This window comes from Pelophylax lessonae (genome assembly GCF_965119305.1).
Source record: "Pelophylax lessonae genome assembly, chromosome: 2".
Lineage (NCBI taxonomy): Eukaryota > Metazoa > Chordata > Amphibia > Anura > Ranidae > Pelophylax > Pelophylax lessonae.
Window position 1 is genome coordinate 554,488,177 of NC_138769.1, and position 21,115 is coordinate 554,509,291.

At 42.5% G+C, this 21,115-nt stretch overlaps 1 protein-coding gene across 1 annotated transcript in view; it reads right to left on the minus strand.

Annotated features, from left to right (window-relative positions):
• Nucleotides 1–15,678: 15,678 nt before the first annotated feature.
• The window catches only part of RND1 (Rho family GTPase 1), a 17,641-nt gene continuing 12,204 nt past the window's right edge, over nucleotides 15,679–21,115 (minus strand). The window contains exons 3-5 of the mRNA XM_082245105.1: nucleotides 19,525–19,634; nucleotides 17,181–17,315; nucleotides 15,679–16,183 (exon numbers count right to left, since the gene is read on the minus strand). Coding sequence (XP_082101231.1) covers nucleotides 15,938–16,183; nucleotides 17,181–17,315; nucleotides 19,525–19,634 — 491 coding nt within the window. The 3' untranslated portion in view covers nucleotides 15,679–15,937. The remainder of the gene's footprint in view (nucleotides 16,184–17,180; nucleotides 17,316–19,524; nucleotides 19,635–21,115) is intronic.

Sequence of the window (21,115 nt, forward strand, 5' to 3'; positions counted from 1 at the left end):
GGGAAATGCTAGCCCACCAAGCCACCTGGGGGTCCTCTACCACTGAAGACAAAAGCAAGGGAAGGGAGAAAACAGCGCAGACCTCTGGTGTAGTAAAAAGATCGAAAAACTTTAATAAAAACAACATATTAGATACTCACAAAATGTATACAATAAAAAGAGCGCATATAGTCCACGAGAAAGCTCTGAGCTGAAAAAGAGGAAGAGTCCCCACCCTTACCTTACTTTTGTCTTCAGAGGTGGAGTTTCCTCTCCTAGTGAAAAGTAGTTGTGTGTCTAGGTGTTGGGCCACCCACTCAGTAGTCCACATTATTTATTGAATGCTGTATTTATCTTTACGTTTATAAATTATGTCATACACAATCTTTTGGTTTGTTATCATCAATCCAGGGAGAGTGTAGCGCTGTGACCCAAACACCTACCTGGTGTAAGGCTTTTTGTGTTTTTTGTCCTCCACCCCTGTCTACACAAGTAGAGACAACAAGAAAAAATCTCCTGCACAAAAGTGTGATATTCCAGTAAAAGGTATTGAGAATGACTCCAAGACATGGATATACAGTCTTAAATCTTGCTGCACTTTCGGACTGGGGATGTACCGAACAGGGCCGGTGCTAGACAATTTTGCACCCTAGGCAAGACAAGCCAATTGCACCCCCCCCCAAAAAAAAACTGTACACGTTGCCCCCCCCCTTCCTGCATATTATGCCCCCCGACCCTGTACCCCTTTAATGCTACACCCCCGTCCTGCACACACTGCACTCCTTTAATGCTACACTCCCCTTCCTGCACACACTGCCCCCCTTTAATGCTACACCCCCTTCCTGCACACACTGACCCCCTTTAACCCTACACCATTTTCCTGCGCACACTGGCCCCCTTTAATGCTACACCCCGTCCTGCACACACTGCCCTCCTTTAATGCTACATCCCCCTTCCTGCACACACTGCTCCCCTTTAATGCTATACTCCCCTTCCTGCACCCACTTCCCCCCTTTAACCCTACACCCCCTTTAACTCTACATCCCCCTTCCTTTACACACTGCTCCCATTTAACCCTACACCCCCCTTTCTATACATACTGCCCCCTTTAACCCTACACCCCCTCCCTTCCTGCACACACTGCCCCCCTTTAATGCAACACCCCCTTCCTGCACACACTGGCCCCCTTTAACCCTACACCTCCATTAACTCTACACCCCCTTCCCATACACACTGCTCCAATTTACCCTACACCCTCCTTCCTATACACACTGCCCCCCTTTAACCCTACACCCCCCTTCCTGTATACACCCCCTCTCTAGTGGTGACGCCCATTGGGGATGAAGAGGTGACAGGAGAGGAATGTGGCACTGGCCATGGCTGCACCCTAGGTGGCAGTGCGCCCTAGGTGGCTGCCTAGTTCGCCTAGTGGTAGCACCGGCCCTGGTACCGACGCCACTACAAAGAACAAACAAAAGAGGGCACACCAGCCTAGTGCATTATCCCACGTTATTTTATTAAGAAAGTCATCATAAATTATACTCACAAATATATGAATTAAAATTACTCATCGAGGTACTCGTCTGTAGCCCTGTAGTTCCAGAAACAGCAAACTCCAGATAACAAGGGGACCTCACTGGGGTCCCTGACTGGCTGAAAGAATCTGGTTGAAAGGACCTAATCCTGAAAGTCACTTGTACTGGGGCTTTCAAAGGGGTATGGGGGCAAAGAGGCCAGTGTGACTTACTGTGTACACTATACTCTCCTACTCTAGCTCTACCAGCTGATACATTAGTGCATAAATCCCCCCAGAGCTAATGTCCTCCTTTATGAAAGAATGACAGCTTGTATGTTTCCCTGCCAGAAATATGACGATGAATGCGAGAAAACATGATGGTCAGCTTTGACACTCTAAAAAAGGCAACTTACGCTAAAGGCACTATAGAGGTCTACACTATATTTTTTTAGCACTGGTAAAATAGAAGTAACTATGGTAACATAATTCTTGAGATTCCCATGCAAAATACATTGTGGCCTCATTTTTGGAATATCTTGTTTGAGACAGCTTTTCTAAGGTCACATGTTGCGCAGAGAATCTTGTGGCTTTGAAGCTTGACCTTGTGTCATAAAACCATTTAAAACAAAACTGCAAGGGTTGTGTTTAAATGCTTTTGTAAATCCTATACTTTTGGAATTCCTCAGCTGTTCTGTGTTGGCTTACATTCAGCAAAAAAAAGGATTTACTGCAGTTTCCAAAAACAAATGTGATTTTGCTAGAACAGATTGAGTCACAAGAATTGCTGAGTAGTGCAGGACCTGCAAACATTGTAGTACATACTGGGTACATAAGACACAGGTGTGCTCACCACGAGATATAGTCAGATCTCTTCTTCATTGGGCTTCGGGCTCATATATTCAAAATATGTTAAAGTGAGCCTATACTCAAATATTATTATAAACCTACAGTATGTTAACAATTTTGCTGGGCTTGATAAATTATAATGAACAGAGGGTTGAAAACATCTTTCCTACTGAAAATTATGCTCCAGGGTCCCTGCTATATTGGTTGTGTAATCAAGAACCTAGGCGACTGGTAATGTGATTTCTGTTTTACTATGAACTTCTTTTATTTGCCAACTTCTGTTTTTTTTAAATGTGCCAATAAAATATATGAGCTCAATAAGTGCAAAAAAATACCCATTGATCATGTCGGTAATTCAGAGTGGTCCTGAGTCTTCCTGAGTTATCCCAAGGAGAGTCATTTTGCCCTCTTAGTTCCAGTCCTCATCTTGGAACAACACTCACAGTTATTACCTTTTGTATCACTTGTCCTACCCTATTAGATTGTAAGCTATAGGCAGGGTCCGCTTAACCCTAGCTGTACTGTATTGTAACTAGGGTTGAGCGGACACCTGGATGTCCGTGTTCGGCGGGTTCGGCCGGACTTGAAAAAAAAGTCCGGGTCCGTGTCCCGGACTTTTTTCGAACTTTACCCGGACACCGAACCCAATTGAAGTCAATGGGGACCCAAACTTTCAGGCACTAAAATGGTTCTAAAAAACCAATGGAAAAGGCTAGAGTGCTGCAAATGGCAGCAAAATGTAGTTAAGAGCAAGGCAAGTGCTCTTAAAAAAAAATTCCACTTTAAATTTGTAATTTTTAAATAGCAGATTAGAACAGCAATCTGTAGTAAAATATAGCTGAACGCTGCACACAACAGACTGATAAAAATATATTTTTTTCTCCCTCCTCCTCCTCCTCCTCAGTGGGCTCAAGTGAGGGCAAAAAGATTGTTCACTGCACCACCCTCCACACAGCAAAATCGATGTAGATCGCTAACGGACGATTGTTCTGTCCTGTGTCTCCCAATCTCTCCCTGCCTAATCTCTCCAGCCTGTCCCTAAAATGCTCAAATATCTTTCCCTGCCTACACTCCGACCTGTCCCTGCATTCTTTTCAGCACAATGTTGTTTTACCCTGTCTGTCCCTAATCAGCAGCAGCCAGCACCGTTCTGTGTGCTCTCTCCCTACACTACAGCAGACTGACACACCGCGCTGTGTCTCTCGAGCTTATAAAGACCTGGGTCACATGCTTCAGCTGGCCAATCACAGCTACTAATACATTAGTAGGCATGGCTGTGATGGCGCACACCAGTTAAACGCTTGTTGATTGGCTGTTGAAAGACCGCCATTAAAAGCGCGCCATTACATACAAAACAGGAAATAAAATTACCGAACATGGATTTTAAACCCGAACATACAGTAAAGTTTTCGGGTCCGTGTCCGGGTAACAAAAATCCAATAACCCGAATAATACAGTCCGTGTTCGCTCAACACTAATCGTAACTATTCTGTCTCCCTTTATATTTTAAATCTGCCCAAACTATTGTCGCATATTAATCCTGAATTATAATATTAATAATAATAATAATATTATTTATAAGGAACAATTACCTTTAGGTTGTGGAGATTGGAGAGTAGGTGGGTCTGAGTAGTTTGGCTAGAGAAAATTGGGCAGGGCTGGCATCAATCCACAAAAATGTTTGCCCTCAGGTCCCTGCTTGCACATCACTATGGAGGCTACAATGGCCAAGATAATGACTACCCCCCTTAGCTATCATACATGACTAGCTATATATACACTGGGATCTAACATGGTCGATAGTCCTTTTCCTGCCACATGCTTGCTAGACAAAGTTGATCTGGTTATATCCGTGAATGGGCTCTGCAACAGTTTGCATTTGTATTATACCTCTATTCTAAAACTTGCCAATAAAAAATAACTGGAAAAATGGTGGGTGTTGTTAGTATACAACAGGACATGAGCTGACCATACTGTGTTAAGAACTTTGAACAAGAGGAAATGAACGATGGGTGGCCTTGCTGTCTCCAGGAGAAAAGGAAGGCAGCGCTAGCCAGGTATTGGTATTTTCAAAATACTATGTACACAACCCGATGAATGTAAAAACATTTATTGGAATAGTCAAAGTTTTAAAATATATGGAATATCAATAAACATTGATGCTGTACCCGACCAATTCCAGGTGGTGATCAGTGAATGAATGCAGGTCCACTGAGTGAGTTGGTCTGAACCCCTGGGGTGAGCTGAAGGTGGAAAACTATCCAAAGGCTGTGGAAAGAGCTGTATTGAAGTCATTGTTTAAACGGAAGCCAAGCCGAACCAGCCGGTGCTCACCGCATGACGTATCAGCAAACCAGAAGAGGGCTGAAGTTTCGAACCCGGAAGTGTAACCAGCCTGGAACGTTGGAGGGGATGTTGCCATGACAACATGTTTCGCACGCATGTGCTTTATCAAGTCGTGTTGATTACTCAGTTGGCTTTTGTGGAAGCAGCTGGGCCAAATTTTTCAGCCAATCAGCTGCAGTCACTGTTCGGGTGTTCTGACAGGTCTAGCGGCTGCCAGGATGCAAAAGCCTGGAAGGGGGGATTCTGCTGTTTGTGTGGATGGAGGAACCTGTTAGATTTTGTTTGTTCAGCCCACATATTAGTGTATGGATAGGCAGGGGAGGACTGGGCCATGGGGCAGGGGGGCAATTGCCCCCTGGGCCACTCTGATGCCCCATAAAAAGGCTACACTGCTTCTGCCACAGACATACCTAAAGGATTCCTGGTGAAGAAAAGTAAAAAGTCCCTGCCGCTGACCTACTGAGTGCAGGTTAAAGACAAAGACAGAGCGCAGGCTTCCCCCCCTGCATGGATGGTGTAAACTGTGTCTGAGCAGAGGCCGGTTCCATGCCCCCCTGGAGATATTTCTCCCCCTGGCAGCCCTGACCAAGCTGTCCCAGCTACCCCCAACCACCCCCTGCTGGCCAGGTCGGGGACCCAGATTCAGCTGGTAAGTAGAGAGTATCTGGAGCAGGACTTCAGCTTGGAATGGGGGTCAGGAGGAGGCCAGGAAGAGGGAGAGTGGGAGGGGGGCAGAGTCGCTGCACCATGGGCCTCTGGTTTGTACTTGCCCCCTGGGCCGAAAGTTGCCAGTCTGCCCCTGTGGATAGGATAGCTTTAGGATAGGGTTGCCACTTTTTCTTCAAGCCAAACACGAACACTTTAGAAAATAATTTTTTTTGTAGTATACACTATAAGATTATTAAAGACATGGGACACCTTTGGGTGCCCCAAGGAGAGTAGTAATGTGGTGCACAAGTGCCTAACCAATGTCCCCAGCACATCAGGGCCACTATATCCCACCATACATTACAAAGCAGTGGATGTGAAACTTTAGTATTTAAAAAATAACAATAACCCAAAATTCCCTTTTAATAACTTGATCTATTATCATTACAAGATTAATTGGCGTTAAAAATTGGTTTTGGTTTACTTAAAGCGGTAGTAAAGCAAAGCAATGTCCTAATGTTCTACTATGCATCCCATACTAGCACATTATGTGAAGCTTACCTTAGAATGAAGCCCTCCAGTGGTGCGCTGTCACAGCTGAAGGTGTCTCCATCTTCCCCCGATCTTCCTTCTTGGTTCGCGGATTCTAGCTGTGTGAGTGGCCAGAGCAGCGATGATGTCACACTGTTTACGGCACAGGACTCTAAAGGAATGGCACGGGTGGACGTTCTTTCAGAGTGCATGCGCCAATGACGTCACTGGCTTCATCTACATTAACTATCTCCTAAATGTTGCATGTTTAGGAGATATTTACAGTACCTATAGGTAAACCTCTGGGTGATATATGTACATTACAAAGATTATAACAACATTTGTTGCAGATTCCTACCTTTTGTTATTCTGAGGAAATCCCTGTTTGTTCCTCTGTGCCTCTGTGCTCAGTGGGTCTAATGGGAGTGGTTTCATCATTAAGAATCAGCTGTGCAGCTGCAGAGCACTAATGAGGAAATCTGCTGAGCCTGCATCCCTTTAGATTGGGAGTATTTCACCAAAAATTACATTTTTGTTGCAGGGGATGCCTAAAATCTGACTTGTATCTTAGTGTAGACTTCTGGGAAAATTGGTGAGCCAATCACATAAGCAGGAAATGATGTTTCTGCCGTGTGGTCAGTACACATTCTGTGTACAGAACACCTCCAGGTAGCCATATTGCATTGCATTTTCAAAAACATACAACGACTGCAGATTGAAAAGGAAAGGTCATTTTTAACAACATTCAATTAAAATATGACTTGTCTTCCAGTTGTATACGCTATATTATTTTTCTTTATTTGCTATTTTTTTCCCCATGAAAGGAGAGTTACCCTTTAAGAGCCGGTTCACACTACTCAGACTTGGGACACGACTTGTGTGCCCTCAAGTCGCCCCAAGTCTCTTGTCATCACAAATTCAATGTAAATGAATGAGAGCCGTCTTATAATGCACTACAGAAGTCGCTCCGACTTCAGAAAAGGTTCCTTTACTACTTCAATGCCTTTATCCGACTTGTACACATAGACTTCAATGGGAGTCGCCTCTACGTCGGATCCTTATCTTTTTTCAAGCGACTTGTTATCAGACTTTCCGGGAAGAAGAAAAAGATTAGCCAGGCATTCCCCACAGACAAAGTCACCTGTCATTTTAGTCTCTTCAAAGTAGTGCACAAGTCTCTTCCAAGTCTCTTCCAAGTCTCTAAACAAGTCTCTTCAAAGTCACGCTAAAAAGTCGCTCCTTCATGGGGCGACTTTCTGGTCGCGGTAGTGTGAACCGGCTCTAAGGCAGATAGGCTTTTCATTTTGTTTAGTGAATGCGGTGAAGTTTCACTTTGCAAAGAATACCCAATCATGTGCAGGGAAAATTTTTAAAAATGTAATTTTTGCTTGCATTTAATTGGATGATGAAGTCAGTAGGGCTTCACCTCATTCACTAAGCTCTGGAGAAAAGTCTCTTGCAAAATGCAACTTCCCTTGCAAAGTTAACTGCCTATTTTTCTTTAGTAAATTAACTCCATTGCTTTGACATGTCTGTCAGAGCCAGCGTAGGTAATAAACTACCTAAGGAAATTACTGCATGATCATCTGGTCCAAGATATCAGTGGACTCAGAGTGAATGGACAAACACGCCAGCATTTAATCACAGTGCATCATAAGTGATAAGATAAGGTAAAATTGCAGTATCAGTATGCTCTTACATGTGTAGACATTTGTGAAGTGTAATGTAGAACAGTGTGCCGACAGATCATAGTGACCTTTCCCCGAGAAACCTAACCTCTACCAAAACCTCTACCACGTCTGTGTTTCTAAAAAGTGACATTCCTTGTTGTAAGTAGAGGACTTGTATATGCAAATATCCAAAAGAGCCTGACCTAAATAACTAAAAGGAAGAAAGCAGCTGTTATGGGCAACACACACAGCTCTTTCAGACATAAGGGCCATTGTTTCACACCATCCATTTACCACAGACACAAGCCTTCTTTTAGGAGAATCTAAAGTGTAAACCTTGTTTGGTGAAAGACTGCTAAGGTTAGATTAGATTACACAGTACACGCAACAGAATTAGGCTGGGTTCACACTATTGCGAATTGGATGGGGGTTTTGTGAATTGGATGGGGTTTTCCCCGCATCCACTTCGCATGACTGGAGAGAGTGACCAGCTCTCAATCACACATTTCCGGGGCAGCCACAGAGCGCACTGCAGAAGAGTCCTGTGTGTCTTTGGCTCCGTTTCAGGTTTGAATTCAGCCAAATTCGGACCTGAATCGGTGAACGGGGACCCCCTGCTGTGAGACGCTCCAAACACAGTCTGAACCCATCCTGAAAACACCAACACCAGGCAAGATCTTTTTTATCTACCTGTAAATAAATTGGGGATAGATTAGAGCCTCTGTAGCATTTTTTTTACTGCTATTTTCCCATAATGGAACCAAACTGATAAGAGGCATGGAAGAGTTTCGCTATGAGAAAAGATTAGAGGAACTGAATTTATTCTTATTCTCTCTTGAGAAGAGGAGATTAAGTGATATGATCAACATGTATAAATACATAAGTGGTCCATATAGTGAACTTGGTGTTGAGTTATTCACTTTAGGGTCAACACAGAGGACAAGGGGGCACTCTTTACGTCTAGTGTCCAAATACAGAAAGGTTTCTTCACTGTAAGAGCTGTGAAAATGTGGAATAGACTCCCTCCAGAGGTGGTTCTGGCCAGCTCACTAGATTGCTTTAAAAAAAAGGCCTGGATTCTTTCCTATGTGTACATAATATAAATAGGTACTAATATTTATAGGTAAAGTTGATCCAGGGAATATCAGATTGCCTCTCAGGGGGATCAGGAAGGAATTTTTTTCCCCCTGCTGTAGCAAATTGAATCATGCTTCGCTGGGTTTTTTTCACCTTCCTCTGGATCAACTGCGTGTATAGGATTGTGTATATGGGATAGTATGGTTGGGATTTCTTTACTGTTTTTTGTTTTTTATTGGTTAAGCCAGATGGACTTGTGTCTTTTTTCAACCTGACTAACTATGTAACTATGGAGATTTAGCCTCACTTCCTTTTCTGTCAGTCAGCAAGTAAGTGGAATCCTCCCAAACGGGACAAGGACAGCAATAAAAAGTCCCTTAAAGCATAAAACAACATAAAGATCACCAGACTAATTGGTATGAGTCCAGATCTTGGTTCACACAAAACAGCCCACAGATTTCGAGGCCAAAACAATTCTCCTAATTAGGGCTTATGTTCACTCAGACATTTAGTATAACATTTTATAGTATTCTGTGAGGTTTGTGATTACTGGATCAGCCAGTATAGGCTATAATAACAAGAGCCAGATGGCGAATTCCACATTTTTTTTTTTAGAAAGTGATTTCACTTGCTTGCAGTAACCACTTGCTGCTCTTGGACTCAGCAAGAAGAGGAATTGAAGTCATGTGACTGACACCTGCAAAATAAAGGTCGCTTTTTGTTCTTCAGTTCTGGAGGTAATCGCAGTCCTACAGTGATGAGCCCCTGGCTGGGCAGTAACAGTGCCAGCTGCACAGTGGAGGTAGCCATGTTCCTGCAGAAGACCGGGGGATATACCGTCCGTCTACAGCCAAAAAACGTGCCAATTTCTGTTGTGGAAGCTTCGCCAACACTGGAGAAAAATCAGTGTTTATGATATTACTATTTGAGTACCAGCGTGTGGAACTATGAGAGGACCCTTGACTATATAAAGGTCCGCGTCACTGACCTCCTAATACGGGGTCTATAGGAGCTGGTAAGAGAGATTTTAGCCTTTGGTGGTGGTGTTACCTTAACCTATTTATGGTGATGGACCAAGGATTCCTTATTTCATCACCTGTGGATTGATTTGATATCAGCTGATTTTTTGGACATTCACTATTAGTGCAACTTGTATTTATTGTACATTTTTTTTAGAGTTTAGAGTTGTCACCAGAGGCAAGAGGTGAGGGAAAATCTTACTGGAAAACATGTCCCTAAGATGAAAATTTACTCTCATTTTTATGTTTTCAGGACAACATAACAGGAAATATACACAGCGGGACAGGCAGATAAAACACACTAATAGAGGATTTACCCTTTCCCCACTGCAAAACTAACAAAATTGGCTTTACATACCGTATCGGCCCCTTTGGCATCGAGTAAATAACGAGAGGAGAGTTTCTGACGGGTGCAGTACTTTTATTCTTTTGCATCAAAGGTGTGTAGGAGGGTTGAACACCACCAACGTTAATCTCTTTAACACCTTGAGCACCGTAAACCATAAGCATCATGAGCACCGTGAGCACCGAGCACCGTGAAAACTCGCTCCGCTTGCCAAGGGGTGCAACTTTATACCTTAGAAGTCCTCCATAGCAATCGCCTTCCCATGAGGTTCTGCTGACATGCTTTGCATATGAAATTCTGAGTCAAAGAAAAGCCTTTGCTCTAAACTAGAGGAAGGAGGAGTGGTCTGCTGATTAAAACATTCCCCAAGGAAACAAAGGAAGACAGAAAGGTTCCACCTGGCAGTTAGTGCTGAACAAAGATTTAAAGTGATCAGCGGACAGTTCCACATACAGTTTAAAGCGTTACTAAACCCACAACAGTAAAATAAGTCTGTATATGCAGTAAAGCATGCTTGTTATAATCACTGTGGAGCCTAAGGGGTTAATCCTTCGCATTATGTAAAAAGATTGTTTGATTCTGTCTTCTCTGATCCTCCTTCTTCCACAGTCCACAATCCATATTGTAATAGTACAGAGCCTTTGAGACACTCTGCACGTCTAGTTTGGTGTGTATTGCAGGAGGGTTTTTTTTTGTTTTTTTTTTTTGGGGGGGGGGGTGTATGTGATCAGCACAGGGCAATCAGCAATGTCTACACAGAAAGTCAGGGGTCATGCAGCCTCATAGGACAGTCAGAGGAGAATGAAAGCTCTTCCTACAAGCTTTAACCAGATACTGATAGAAGTCACAAGACTGATATATGCTGTGGATGAGAAAAGGTATTTAGCAGTTTATATTTACTAAAATTGAATTTCCATGTTCTGTATACTGTGGGAGACCAGATATAGTGAATGCAGGGTCCTGGGTTTAGTAATACTTTAAGGTCAGTTTGAGATCAGTTTTTTTGCTTTGATATTATTCCTACCTAAATGCCAAAGGGTATGCATGTAAATACATGGTCTCTGCATCTGAAACTCCCATGTACAGTAGTCCTCCTTAGCACACCAGTTCCATTCACCCAGCAGATGTATAGGCTCATTTATTAAGCCGTGCAAAGAGTAAAACACAGCAAGCAACCTATCAGAGCTCAAATACAGAGCAGTACAGGGTGTATTGACATGTTATGAATACTACCTGATTTGCATTGTTTGTTTTAAAGTAAATCTTGCCTAAGAGACACATGGGGGTGGCCATTTCTGAGCACTCTTTGAAGGCACTCCTTGTCTGGCTATATATACTCATTGGGTACAGACTACTATATTGTGTAGGTCCACGCCATAAAAAAAAACAAAACATACTTATATCTGACATTATGCATTCCCTAGTGTTTATCCATGATTATTCTTACAGCCACCAATGCTGGGAGATTAATGGTACAACCACTGACCACCAATGAAGGAGATGCTTTTTCTGCGAATTACATCAATGCTGGTGCTTATTTTACTCCCATAATACAAATTATAAGCTGGGACCCATTTATTAGGCTAAGGCAGGGTTTCTCAACCAGGGTTCCTCCGGAGGTTTCTAGGGGTTCCTTGAGCAATTTCTGCTTCTCAGATACGTTCCCAATGACACCATTGTTCCTTTTAGCTATCAGTAAGGAGGTATGTCTACCCAATGATGACAAGAGTAAGGAGCATTCTTCCCACTGATTGTCACACTAATGTATCATGAGTTGTAGATTTTACATTTCTAGCAGGGGTTCCCTGAGACCGGAAATATATTTCAAGGGTTCCTCTGTGTTGAAAAGGTTGAGAAAGGCTGGGCTAAGGTGTCTGGGGCACCAAATTATTCCTCTTGATACCTTCAAGACATCCATCCTATTTTAAAATGCTGGTAACTATGAAGGAGATAGCATCTCTGAGCTTGTGCAAGTCAGCCGGATTAATATGATAAATTTTGTATCTGAATAAAGTTGCAATACTACTTACAGCTGCTGCTGTCCGCTCTGCACCGATTAATGCTGCTCCCAGCCCCAACGGGCTAAGCATCCTTCGGTATCTAAAAACATGCAGGAGTTGTCTGGAACATATTCACACAATCCAGGCCATGGGTAGTGATCATGATTGGTACTTGGGAGTGAAGCCCTCCATGGGGGTACTTGCATAATGTTCTATAATGGGCAAATATTTCAAGAACGGGTACCGAGCATGCACAGAAAAGACCAATCACTGGCAGCTTTGATGTAAATGGAAATATATTGTACATTTTTAAGAAAGAACAGGAGACAGTTATAAAGAGCATTCATGAAACAGAAATCCAGGTAAGAAATAAGAATGGATCCAATAGCATTCACATAGGAGACGAATGTATTTTAATATGGATGTGCATAAATCTGAGTTACAGCTATTCAGGTTTACAGAATATAGGCAGAATGAGGGCAGGCAGGCCAATAAGTCATTTTTTAACTTTAGGCCCAATTGAATCCACAGAGTTAATAGGATATTGTCCAAAAAGATCCTATCATCCAACTGGAAGCATAGATTATTGCTGGTTGACGTGACTTTATCCACTTTACATGCAGCTAAATTGTGCCATATTTTTTTCAGGTTAGGTCTTAATTCATTCCAGTGTATACGTCTATGAGACAATGATATCAATATCTTATCCTTTTTTTTTAAACAAAGCTTGCTTTCAATAATAAACCCCCCCTCAAAAAAAAAAAAAAAAGTTTTGATTACAGAGTAAACCAAAATGAACACCATTATGGAGGTCATACACACATACTGGCTCTGACAACTTCAGTAAGTTTCACATTCAAAAATGGGCTTCCATTGCAGGAGGTGGTAAGGTAATAGTGTTAGAGCCAATGATGGGGGTTTAGGTTTAACATAGGAGTTTAGTATTAATAGGAGGAGAGCTAGGTATTAGGACCCCACATGGGGGGTTGGTATTAAAGGACCACTTAACTTTTGGTAAAGTTGTCCTTAAAGTGTTACTAAACCCATAACCGTAAAATCAGGTCTGTATATATATATATATATATATATATATATATATATACACACAGTAAAACATGTTTATTACACTCACTGTGGAACCTAAGGGGTTAATCCTCCACGATGTGTAAAAAGTCTGTTTGATCCTGTCTTCCCTGATGCTCCCCTTCGTTTTACTGTCCCCAATCAATCTGCTAATAGTACAGAGCCTTTCTGCACATGCTCAGTTTGGTGTGCATTACTAGAGGGTTTTTATTTTTGGAAGGGTGCATGTGATCAGCAACGGGTCAATCCACACTGTCCAGACAGAGGGTCAGGGGTAATGCAACCTCATAGGACAGAGGAGAATGAAAACTCCTCCTACAAACTTTAACCAGTGCTCAGCTGGATACTGATAGAAGTCACAAGACTGCTATATACTGAGTATATAAATGGTATTTAGCAGTTTATATTTACTGTACTAAAATAATTGCATTTCTCTGTTCTGTGTCCTGGGTTTAGGAACACTTTAGGGTTCCATTTGGATGGGTGCTTTGCCATGGTACGAATTCCAAATGCAGGAATCTGCCAATTCTGGCTGCTGGGTTTGACATCTACAAACAGATAGCTGCGACCACTGATCCTGTACTCTGTAATGCCAGGATGTTAGCGGCCACAGCCATTTGTGGCTGCTACTGGGATTTGCACTTTGGCAAAACACATGTGCAAATAGACCCTTACAGCTCCCCCTTCTCTACCCTCAGTATAATCCATATAGACAAATACCCATTTCATTCCCCCTCTGGAGATCTTCACTGTGTGTTCCTGCCCAATTCTGAATACCCACATTTGCTATGGTTGGCTCTGGATGGCTGAACCCAGCCATAGAAATAAAGGTATTGGTGCTCTATTGGTCACACTGAGGAAGCTACAAAGGACAACTTCTTTTCAAGGTTGCGTCGTCTTTCAAGGGTTCACTTAGGGGACTAATAAAGCTGAACTCTAGCTGTGTCCTGCACATTTGTACTGATTCTTTACAGGCACCTTCAGTCTTGCACATTTGTACTGATTCTTTACAGGCACCTTCAGTCTTGCACATTTGTACTGATTCTTTACAGGCACCTTCAGTCTTGCACATTTGTACTGATTCTTTACAGGTACCTTCAGTCTTGCACATTTGCATAGGTTCTTCTCCTGTATTGAAATTGATTTCTCTGATTTCACTGTACACTAGAAGAAGCAGCAAGTCAGACAAAGCCTGCCTCATTTCTAGGCTGAAGAACGCTCAGCATCACCTACCCCCTTCTCCATTTTTCCTGTCTCTTATCCGTCCTTTCATGCAATAAGTTTAGTTCTTGTATCACATATGGGAATTACCTAGGGTGGTCTGCATGCACATGCCATCCTCCTAGCAATTCCCACCCATCAAGGCATTTTGATTATTTCATAAATCTTCTCAAGAGCTAGCCAAGTGTTTGCATTGGGACTGAGAGCTCTTGAGAGGCAGGGTGCCATGATGTTTTCAGAAAGCTATGTACAGCACCTTGCCAGGTCCTCCCACAAGCAGTGATCTGCCTGCATTACATGGAGAAGTACAGAGATCCAGATCTTTTACCACTGACTGAAATATGGCAGGGCCATCTTTCCGAATGGGCACGCTGGGCAGTTGCCCGGGGGCCCCACCTGCCCAGCAACCCAGTCCCAGCAGGTGGCAAGCGCCTGTCAACCTTGCGCTGCTATCAGGACACTTTGGCTGTGGAGGGGGAGCCCACAACTGCAGGAATGCCTGTCCACCTCCACGGGAACAGGCACATACAGGACAGTCGATTCTGACTCCCGTTGGTGTGTGTTCACCGGACCCAGCCACCGAACTTGGAAGCTGTCATTAGCCTGGCACTGCTGTACCAATAAATATCGCCTTATCAATAATTTGCATTTTTATTCTCGTGGGTGATTGTATAGGCGGAGGCCCCAGTGCACTGCATTGCCCGGGGGCCTACAATGCTCTTAAGATGGCACTGAAATATGGTAAGTAACAAAAACAAAGGCTACATTTAAAATTGCAGGTTAATGAAAGAGGAATCCACATAGATAAAACATAAGCGATTAAACATCAGCTTTAAGTGGGTTCCTACAGATAGGCATAGTGATCCTTTACTGGGCTCCGGATGATGAAAGCCAACCTGTGTGTGGGTATATACAAACATTTTTTGCAATCAAAAGCTACTTGAAATGGCTGTGTGTATGGCCAACATTAGTCCAGGTTCCCTACATGTTAGCATAGAGAGAAGTAGCAAACTTTAAAAACTCAGCATTCATATTGGGTGTCTAAGGTCTGTAAAAAAAGAAGTTTATTCATATCAGGCAGGATGTTCCGAAATAAAACAAGTCAGGGGTTGTTTTCTCCCATATATTTTCAATAAATAAATTTAGTATCACAGATCAAGCACATACAGATTTAGGGTTGATTAAAATAAAAAATAAATTTATACAGTCTTCACAGCGCAGGGAAGAAAACCACTTTAACCAGCAGTTTCACCAACAGCTGCTACCTATACAATAATGTACAGGCACAAGTACCACAGGGTTAACACTGTAATGAGAATTCTCTGGCAAGTCCATGGAGGAAGCCAAGGTATGGGAAGGGATAATTCTATTAAAAAGCAGCTCTTTCCCCCTCCCCCCCAAATTTTAGTGGTCAATAGAACAACTCCAACACCGTACTGGTTTATCCTCCTTCCTTCATGTGCAATCAGTCTTTGTGCAAATCTCTTCAGCCCTTCTTGCTCCGGCCTGTGTGCTAGCCTTATCCCCTGGGGGTGAGGCTACTGCTCCCAGGATCTTCACCCCCGGGCCCGGCGTTCTTTGCCAGTGATGAGAAAGAACGCTGGGGAATGTCCAAAGTCTAATGCAAGTGTCCGTGTCATGCCAGCCATACAGCCTTACATAAGACAACAGCTCTTGGCCTTCTCTTTCTTGAAGGTTGAAGAAATTATTTCAGAGCGGCTGGGTATGTTTAACAGTCTCTTAGATAAGCTCCGGACAGGGCTTCTGCGGTTCGGAGGAGAAGGTTTGGATAGACACACTGAAGACGCTGAACGGAATATGCTGTGTACGCTTTTTTCTGACGTGAAGGCTGAACACTCAAGATAGCTCTCTGCTCCTAATTGCTTGGCTGCAGCACAACCCTGGAATTAAAAAGAAAAGCTAAAATTAGACTTTAAGGATGGCATATATAGCTAGTCATGCATTTATTATCCAACCTATATGCATAGCAAGTATCCTGGCATTAAGAGGGCTTAACGGCTTGAATAAGTTAATATTAAGGAGAAAATGCTGGTAAAAATATGTGAAAAAACTCCGTAGGCAGCACAGTGCCAACATCATGACTATGGATATGCATTTTATTCATCAGTGCTCTTTTCAGTTTAGACAGCCTCCTATATAGCCTACTAGATATAATACAACCGAATTGAGGGAATCAAAAGAGAAGGCTACATGTGCAGACTATAAAGAATAAGAGCCATACAAAAAAAAAAAAAAAAACAACCAATCATGTGTGAGCTGGAATGCCAATTACAAACAGATTGATCACTGTTTGATTTTTCAGGTTCAACTAGCAAGTAGCAACATTTTCTGTTTCTGCCTAGGCTTTCGTATACGTTCTATTCCAACAAATCCAATGGTTACTCACTCTACGATATGTGTAATTGCCTTTCGCTACCTTGCTGTTTGCATTAATATTAATGTGTAAATTGATTATTGGGAGATACTTGGGTTGATTTACTAAAGGCAAAAGACAGACAAATATACAGTGTACTTTGCAAGTGCAGTGGTCCAAAGCTTAGTAAATGAGGTGAGGCTTCACTTTGCAAAGACTATCCAATAACATGCAAGAAAAAAAAAAAAAAAAAAAAAGCATTTTGCCTGCACATGATTGGCTAGTGAAAGTTAGCAGAGCTCCTCATTTACTAAGCTTTGAAGCAACTGCAATTTTAGAGTGCAACTGCACAGTCTATTTGCGTTTAGTAAATCAGCCCCTTAGTCTGTAGCTATGAGAGCAGGGTGGTGTATTTTATAGCTCTAGACTTCACCAATTTGCTACCATAACAGTTTGCCTTTTTAAAGTGAAACTATAAGTATAAAAACAGCCGGCATGTATTGCGTACTTAAATGTACACTAACCTGTTCATAGGACACGGGTGCCTGTTTCTGGTTTGACAACTCCATGATTGTGCTAAGGTCAGTTCGTAGATCAGTTTTGCAGCCAATCAGAAGTATTCTAGTGCTGGGGCAGTAGTCCACAACTTCCGTTTTCCACTGCAAGTAAGGAAAAGCCATAATTAGTCAAATTAGACAAATGGAGCAATACTGTAGCAATACTGTAGCATTCATGTCAAATATTTTGGCCTCATTCAGGATTGCAAAATACATTTTATTGTACTATTAATATGAACAATTGTATAGTTGCCTAGTAGTTACATTTACTCTTTCCATGCATATCGGGGGGGGGGGGGGGTGGTCAGTTTAAGCTTTGCAAGGGAGCCATTCAGTTCAGCCTCGGAGCAGGTTTTAGGGAGCCATTCAGTTCAGCCTTGGAGCAGGTTTTTATAGAGTACAGGTCATCTGCTCCTGCCAAGAGCAGAGCTAGCATCAGCAACATAGGCCTGAGCCCTGGGGACAGAACTGACCCAACTCTTGAATGCCTTTTTCCTACTCCGTGCACCAGTGATGGAACTAGAATGATATATTTATTAGCTGAAAATTAGCTGAAAAGAGCATTAAAGCCTATAGTACTGTGTGAGGCATGTGTGAATACAAGTTAATGATGAATCCTTTAGAGAAGACACTGTTTTCTTGTTAAAAAAGGAAATAGGAATACAGTTGAGGGAAGTCAGTTTTAGGGCCATTCACACTTAAATGTTATGATAACTAATGGTAAAATGGTTATACAGCAAGTTTCAGACTATTGCATCTCTTGCAAGACAGACACAATGACTGGAAATGTAAACAAAGTGACAAAAATGTGTAAATTTGGTAATGCATTGCATTTGACACATCTACTGCAATAGCCTGAAACATTGTAAATAAAGCATCTCATTTAAAAATTGTCGCAGAGGCCAGCTCTGAGATTTGACACATTCCGAACCATCCAGCTAATGTAAAAGAACATTTGGGTCTTGATTTACCTCATTCTTGAAGGGTTTGCAAACCCCCAAAAATTCAGAGCCTCTGCGCATTAAGGGTCCTTTCACATGATCCGCCTTCCGATGAGCTCAGTTCTCTGCTCAGCGGGGATCGATCCGCCGATACCCGCTGAGCAGGCGGATGACAGCTCCGTCTCCGCACTGTGTGCGGAGAGGGGAGTGTCAGAGCCTCACTGCTCTCTATGGGGGAATCGGATGAGAGCAGACCGCCTGTCCATTCTCATCCGATCCCCAGGACGGATGGAAAATAGGGCTTCCTTTCCGTCCGGATTTCACAGACAGGATAGGCTGCAGATGGCAGCGGGTTTTAGCAGACATGTCTCCGCTGACATCCGTTGCTCCATAGGGATACATGGAGGATCCGATCAGAGCCGCCTAAAAAACTGACAGGCGGATCTGATCGTTCATGTGAAAGGACCCTTACGGTTATCTCAAAAAGTCCATTTAACCATCCCAGTTCCTATATTGGTACTACAAGCCAGTTAGTGCCAATGCTTTGAAGATGGGCACAGAAGGATATATTTAGTGGCTTAGCAAAATAAAACAGGGCAGGGCTGATACCATTCAACCCACAATAGTAAATTAGAAGCTGAGTGCCTTTCCGGTGTTCCGTGAGAATTACCTACCCGTGAGAAAAACCTACCCTCGTCACTTCCGGTGCACGGCAGTGTGTGTAATGCGGCGGTTACATTAAAACAGCTGTGCTGCAATATGAGTCATCTCCGCTCCTGTCCCTGTCACTTCCCTGATCTTGGCTAGTAAATATAAAAGCAGCGGCGGGTGTATGAAAAGATAAATCACGGAGCCGAGAGCCGCTTTTATATTTACTAGCCAAGATCAGGGAAGTGACAGGGACAGGAGCGGAGAGGACTCATATTGCAGCACAGCTGTTTTAATGTAACCACCGCGTGGGTAGTTTTTTTTCATGGAACACCGTGATCATTTCATACTAATGCGCATGCGCACTAGTCAGCTCCTCAGCTGTTCCATTACGTATCCAGGGCTGTGAGCATGCGCACTGCTGCGCTGCTCAGCTGTTCCTGGCAGGAAGTGACGAGGGTAGGCATATCTCACGGGGTAGGTAATTCTCACGGAACACCAGCACAACAAAAAGGTATTTACCAATACCTTTTTGGCACAAAAAAAAAAAAAAAACTTACAGGATGTATAAAAAAACAACAGGGAAAAGCATTTCAAAAGTGTACTAATTTTTTTTTTTATCGTATGTTTTCCTAATATGGTCAACACATGCAGTAGATAGGAATCTTCTTTTTAATGGATCATTTACACAGATTACACATAGGAAGGAAAAATAAACATACCTTCTTCAAAGCACTATCTAGGCTCTCTGGCCTGCTGACATCAAAGCAGAGCAATACTGCATCGGAGTCGCTGTAGCAGAGAGGCCGGACATTGTCGTAATATGGAGAACCTGTGAACAGATAGACAGATGGTCAACAGGTGTGAAGGTCAGACAGATGCAAGCTTCCTACTATTCACACCGTACACAGTGGGGAACAATTAGAAGCAGATCATTTAAACATAATGAACCCAACTTGGTTTCTGTTAACTTTCGGAAGTCACTGTGTGGTCTGATTATACAGAAGAGTTCTAACGTATCACTTCCTGATGACCGAGAAGGCATGGGGTAATATACCCCAATCAGAATTCTGAATTCTTTATTCAATGATCTGACTATAAAGGTTACATGCTATGGCCTACTGTGCTTAACTCTTCATTGTGCTTTGTTGCTTTTCCGGATAAAGTTAATAAAAAAAAATTATTAAAATTTATGTCAAAGAGACAAATAAAACAGGAGAACCATCTTAAAATAAAACTAACTTTTGTTTTTAAAATGTGATGAAAGTCATAATTAGCACTGTGATCAAAGCCATGGCTTAACTACTTTCATTGTACAACTGCCACAGTACTTATTTTAGAAGCAGCCTCATGTATGACAGACTGAGCTCATTACAGAATTGTCACAGCTACAATAAAAGATTAACACCAGCTTCAGGGCAGGCATTCCAGCTCATCGGGGATCACACTGTTAATCGCCTCTTGCAAACACTTTGTCTGTAAGCTTTTGGTTACATAATATTAACATTATCGGGCTTAATAAGGTAGTGCAATCAGCAATCATTTGCAAGATGCACCCCATAGGATCCAAAGAAGTTTCACATATCGGGAGTCATAACTGCCCAACGGTTGTTATGGGTTACTCCACTGGCTCTTTGCCATTATGCGCCAAGCATAGTTATGCAACATTAGTGCCCCCTAGAAAACTAACTAACGAGCCTCATTTATTAAGATGTTTGAAAGATATTCTCTATAACAGCTTTAATTCTAACAAAGTCTGGGAGGGCAAATGTAATTTTTCAGGACAACACTGGCAGTTTTCCTTATATTATTATTATTATACAGGATTTATATAGCGCCAACAGTTTGTGCAGCGCTATACAATGTGGGGGAAGACAATACAGTTACAATACAATTTAATACAGGAGGAATCAGAGGGCCCTGCTCGTTAGAGCTTACAATCTAGAAGGTTATAATAAATAGGTCCACAACTCCTATAGAAACTTAATGCTGCTGGTCTATTGCCACCATTAGTCTATAAACTAATAATCTTTGGCCCACAATTAGTTTTCTATATGATTTGTTGCTAAATAGAAGTGCTATCCCTGTTATTGCACAGTTACATGGAGGCAAAGCACTAAAGACTATAAAGGCTAGGTGGTTATGGTAAAGGCTGGCTATGAACAGAAATCCCCAGTGATTAGCTCAACTTCAGGGACAAGTTGGCCACTCAAGCCCTGAACATGTGTTCTAGCACTGCAGCATTCTTTCCCTGAGGATGCCATTATCCGCTTTGTCCTTATGTGTGACAACTCTTCTCTGTGCTAGAAGAGG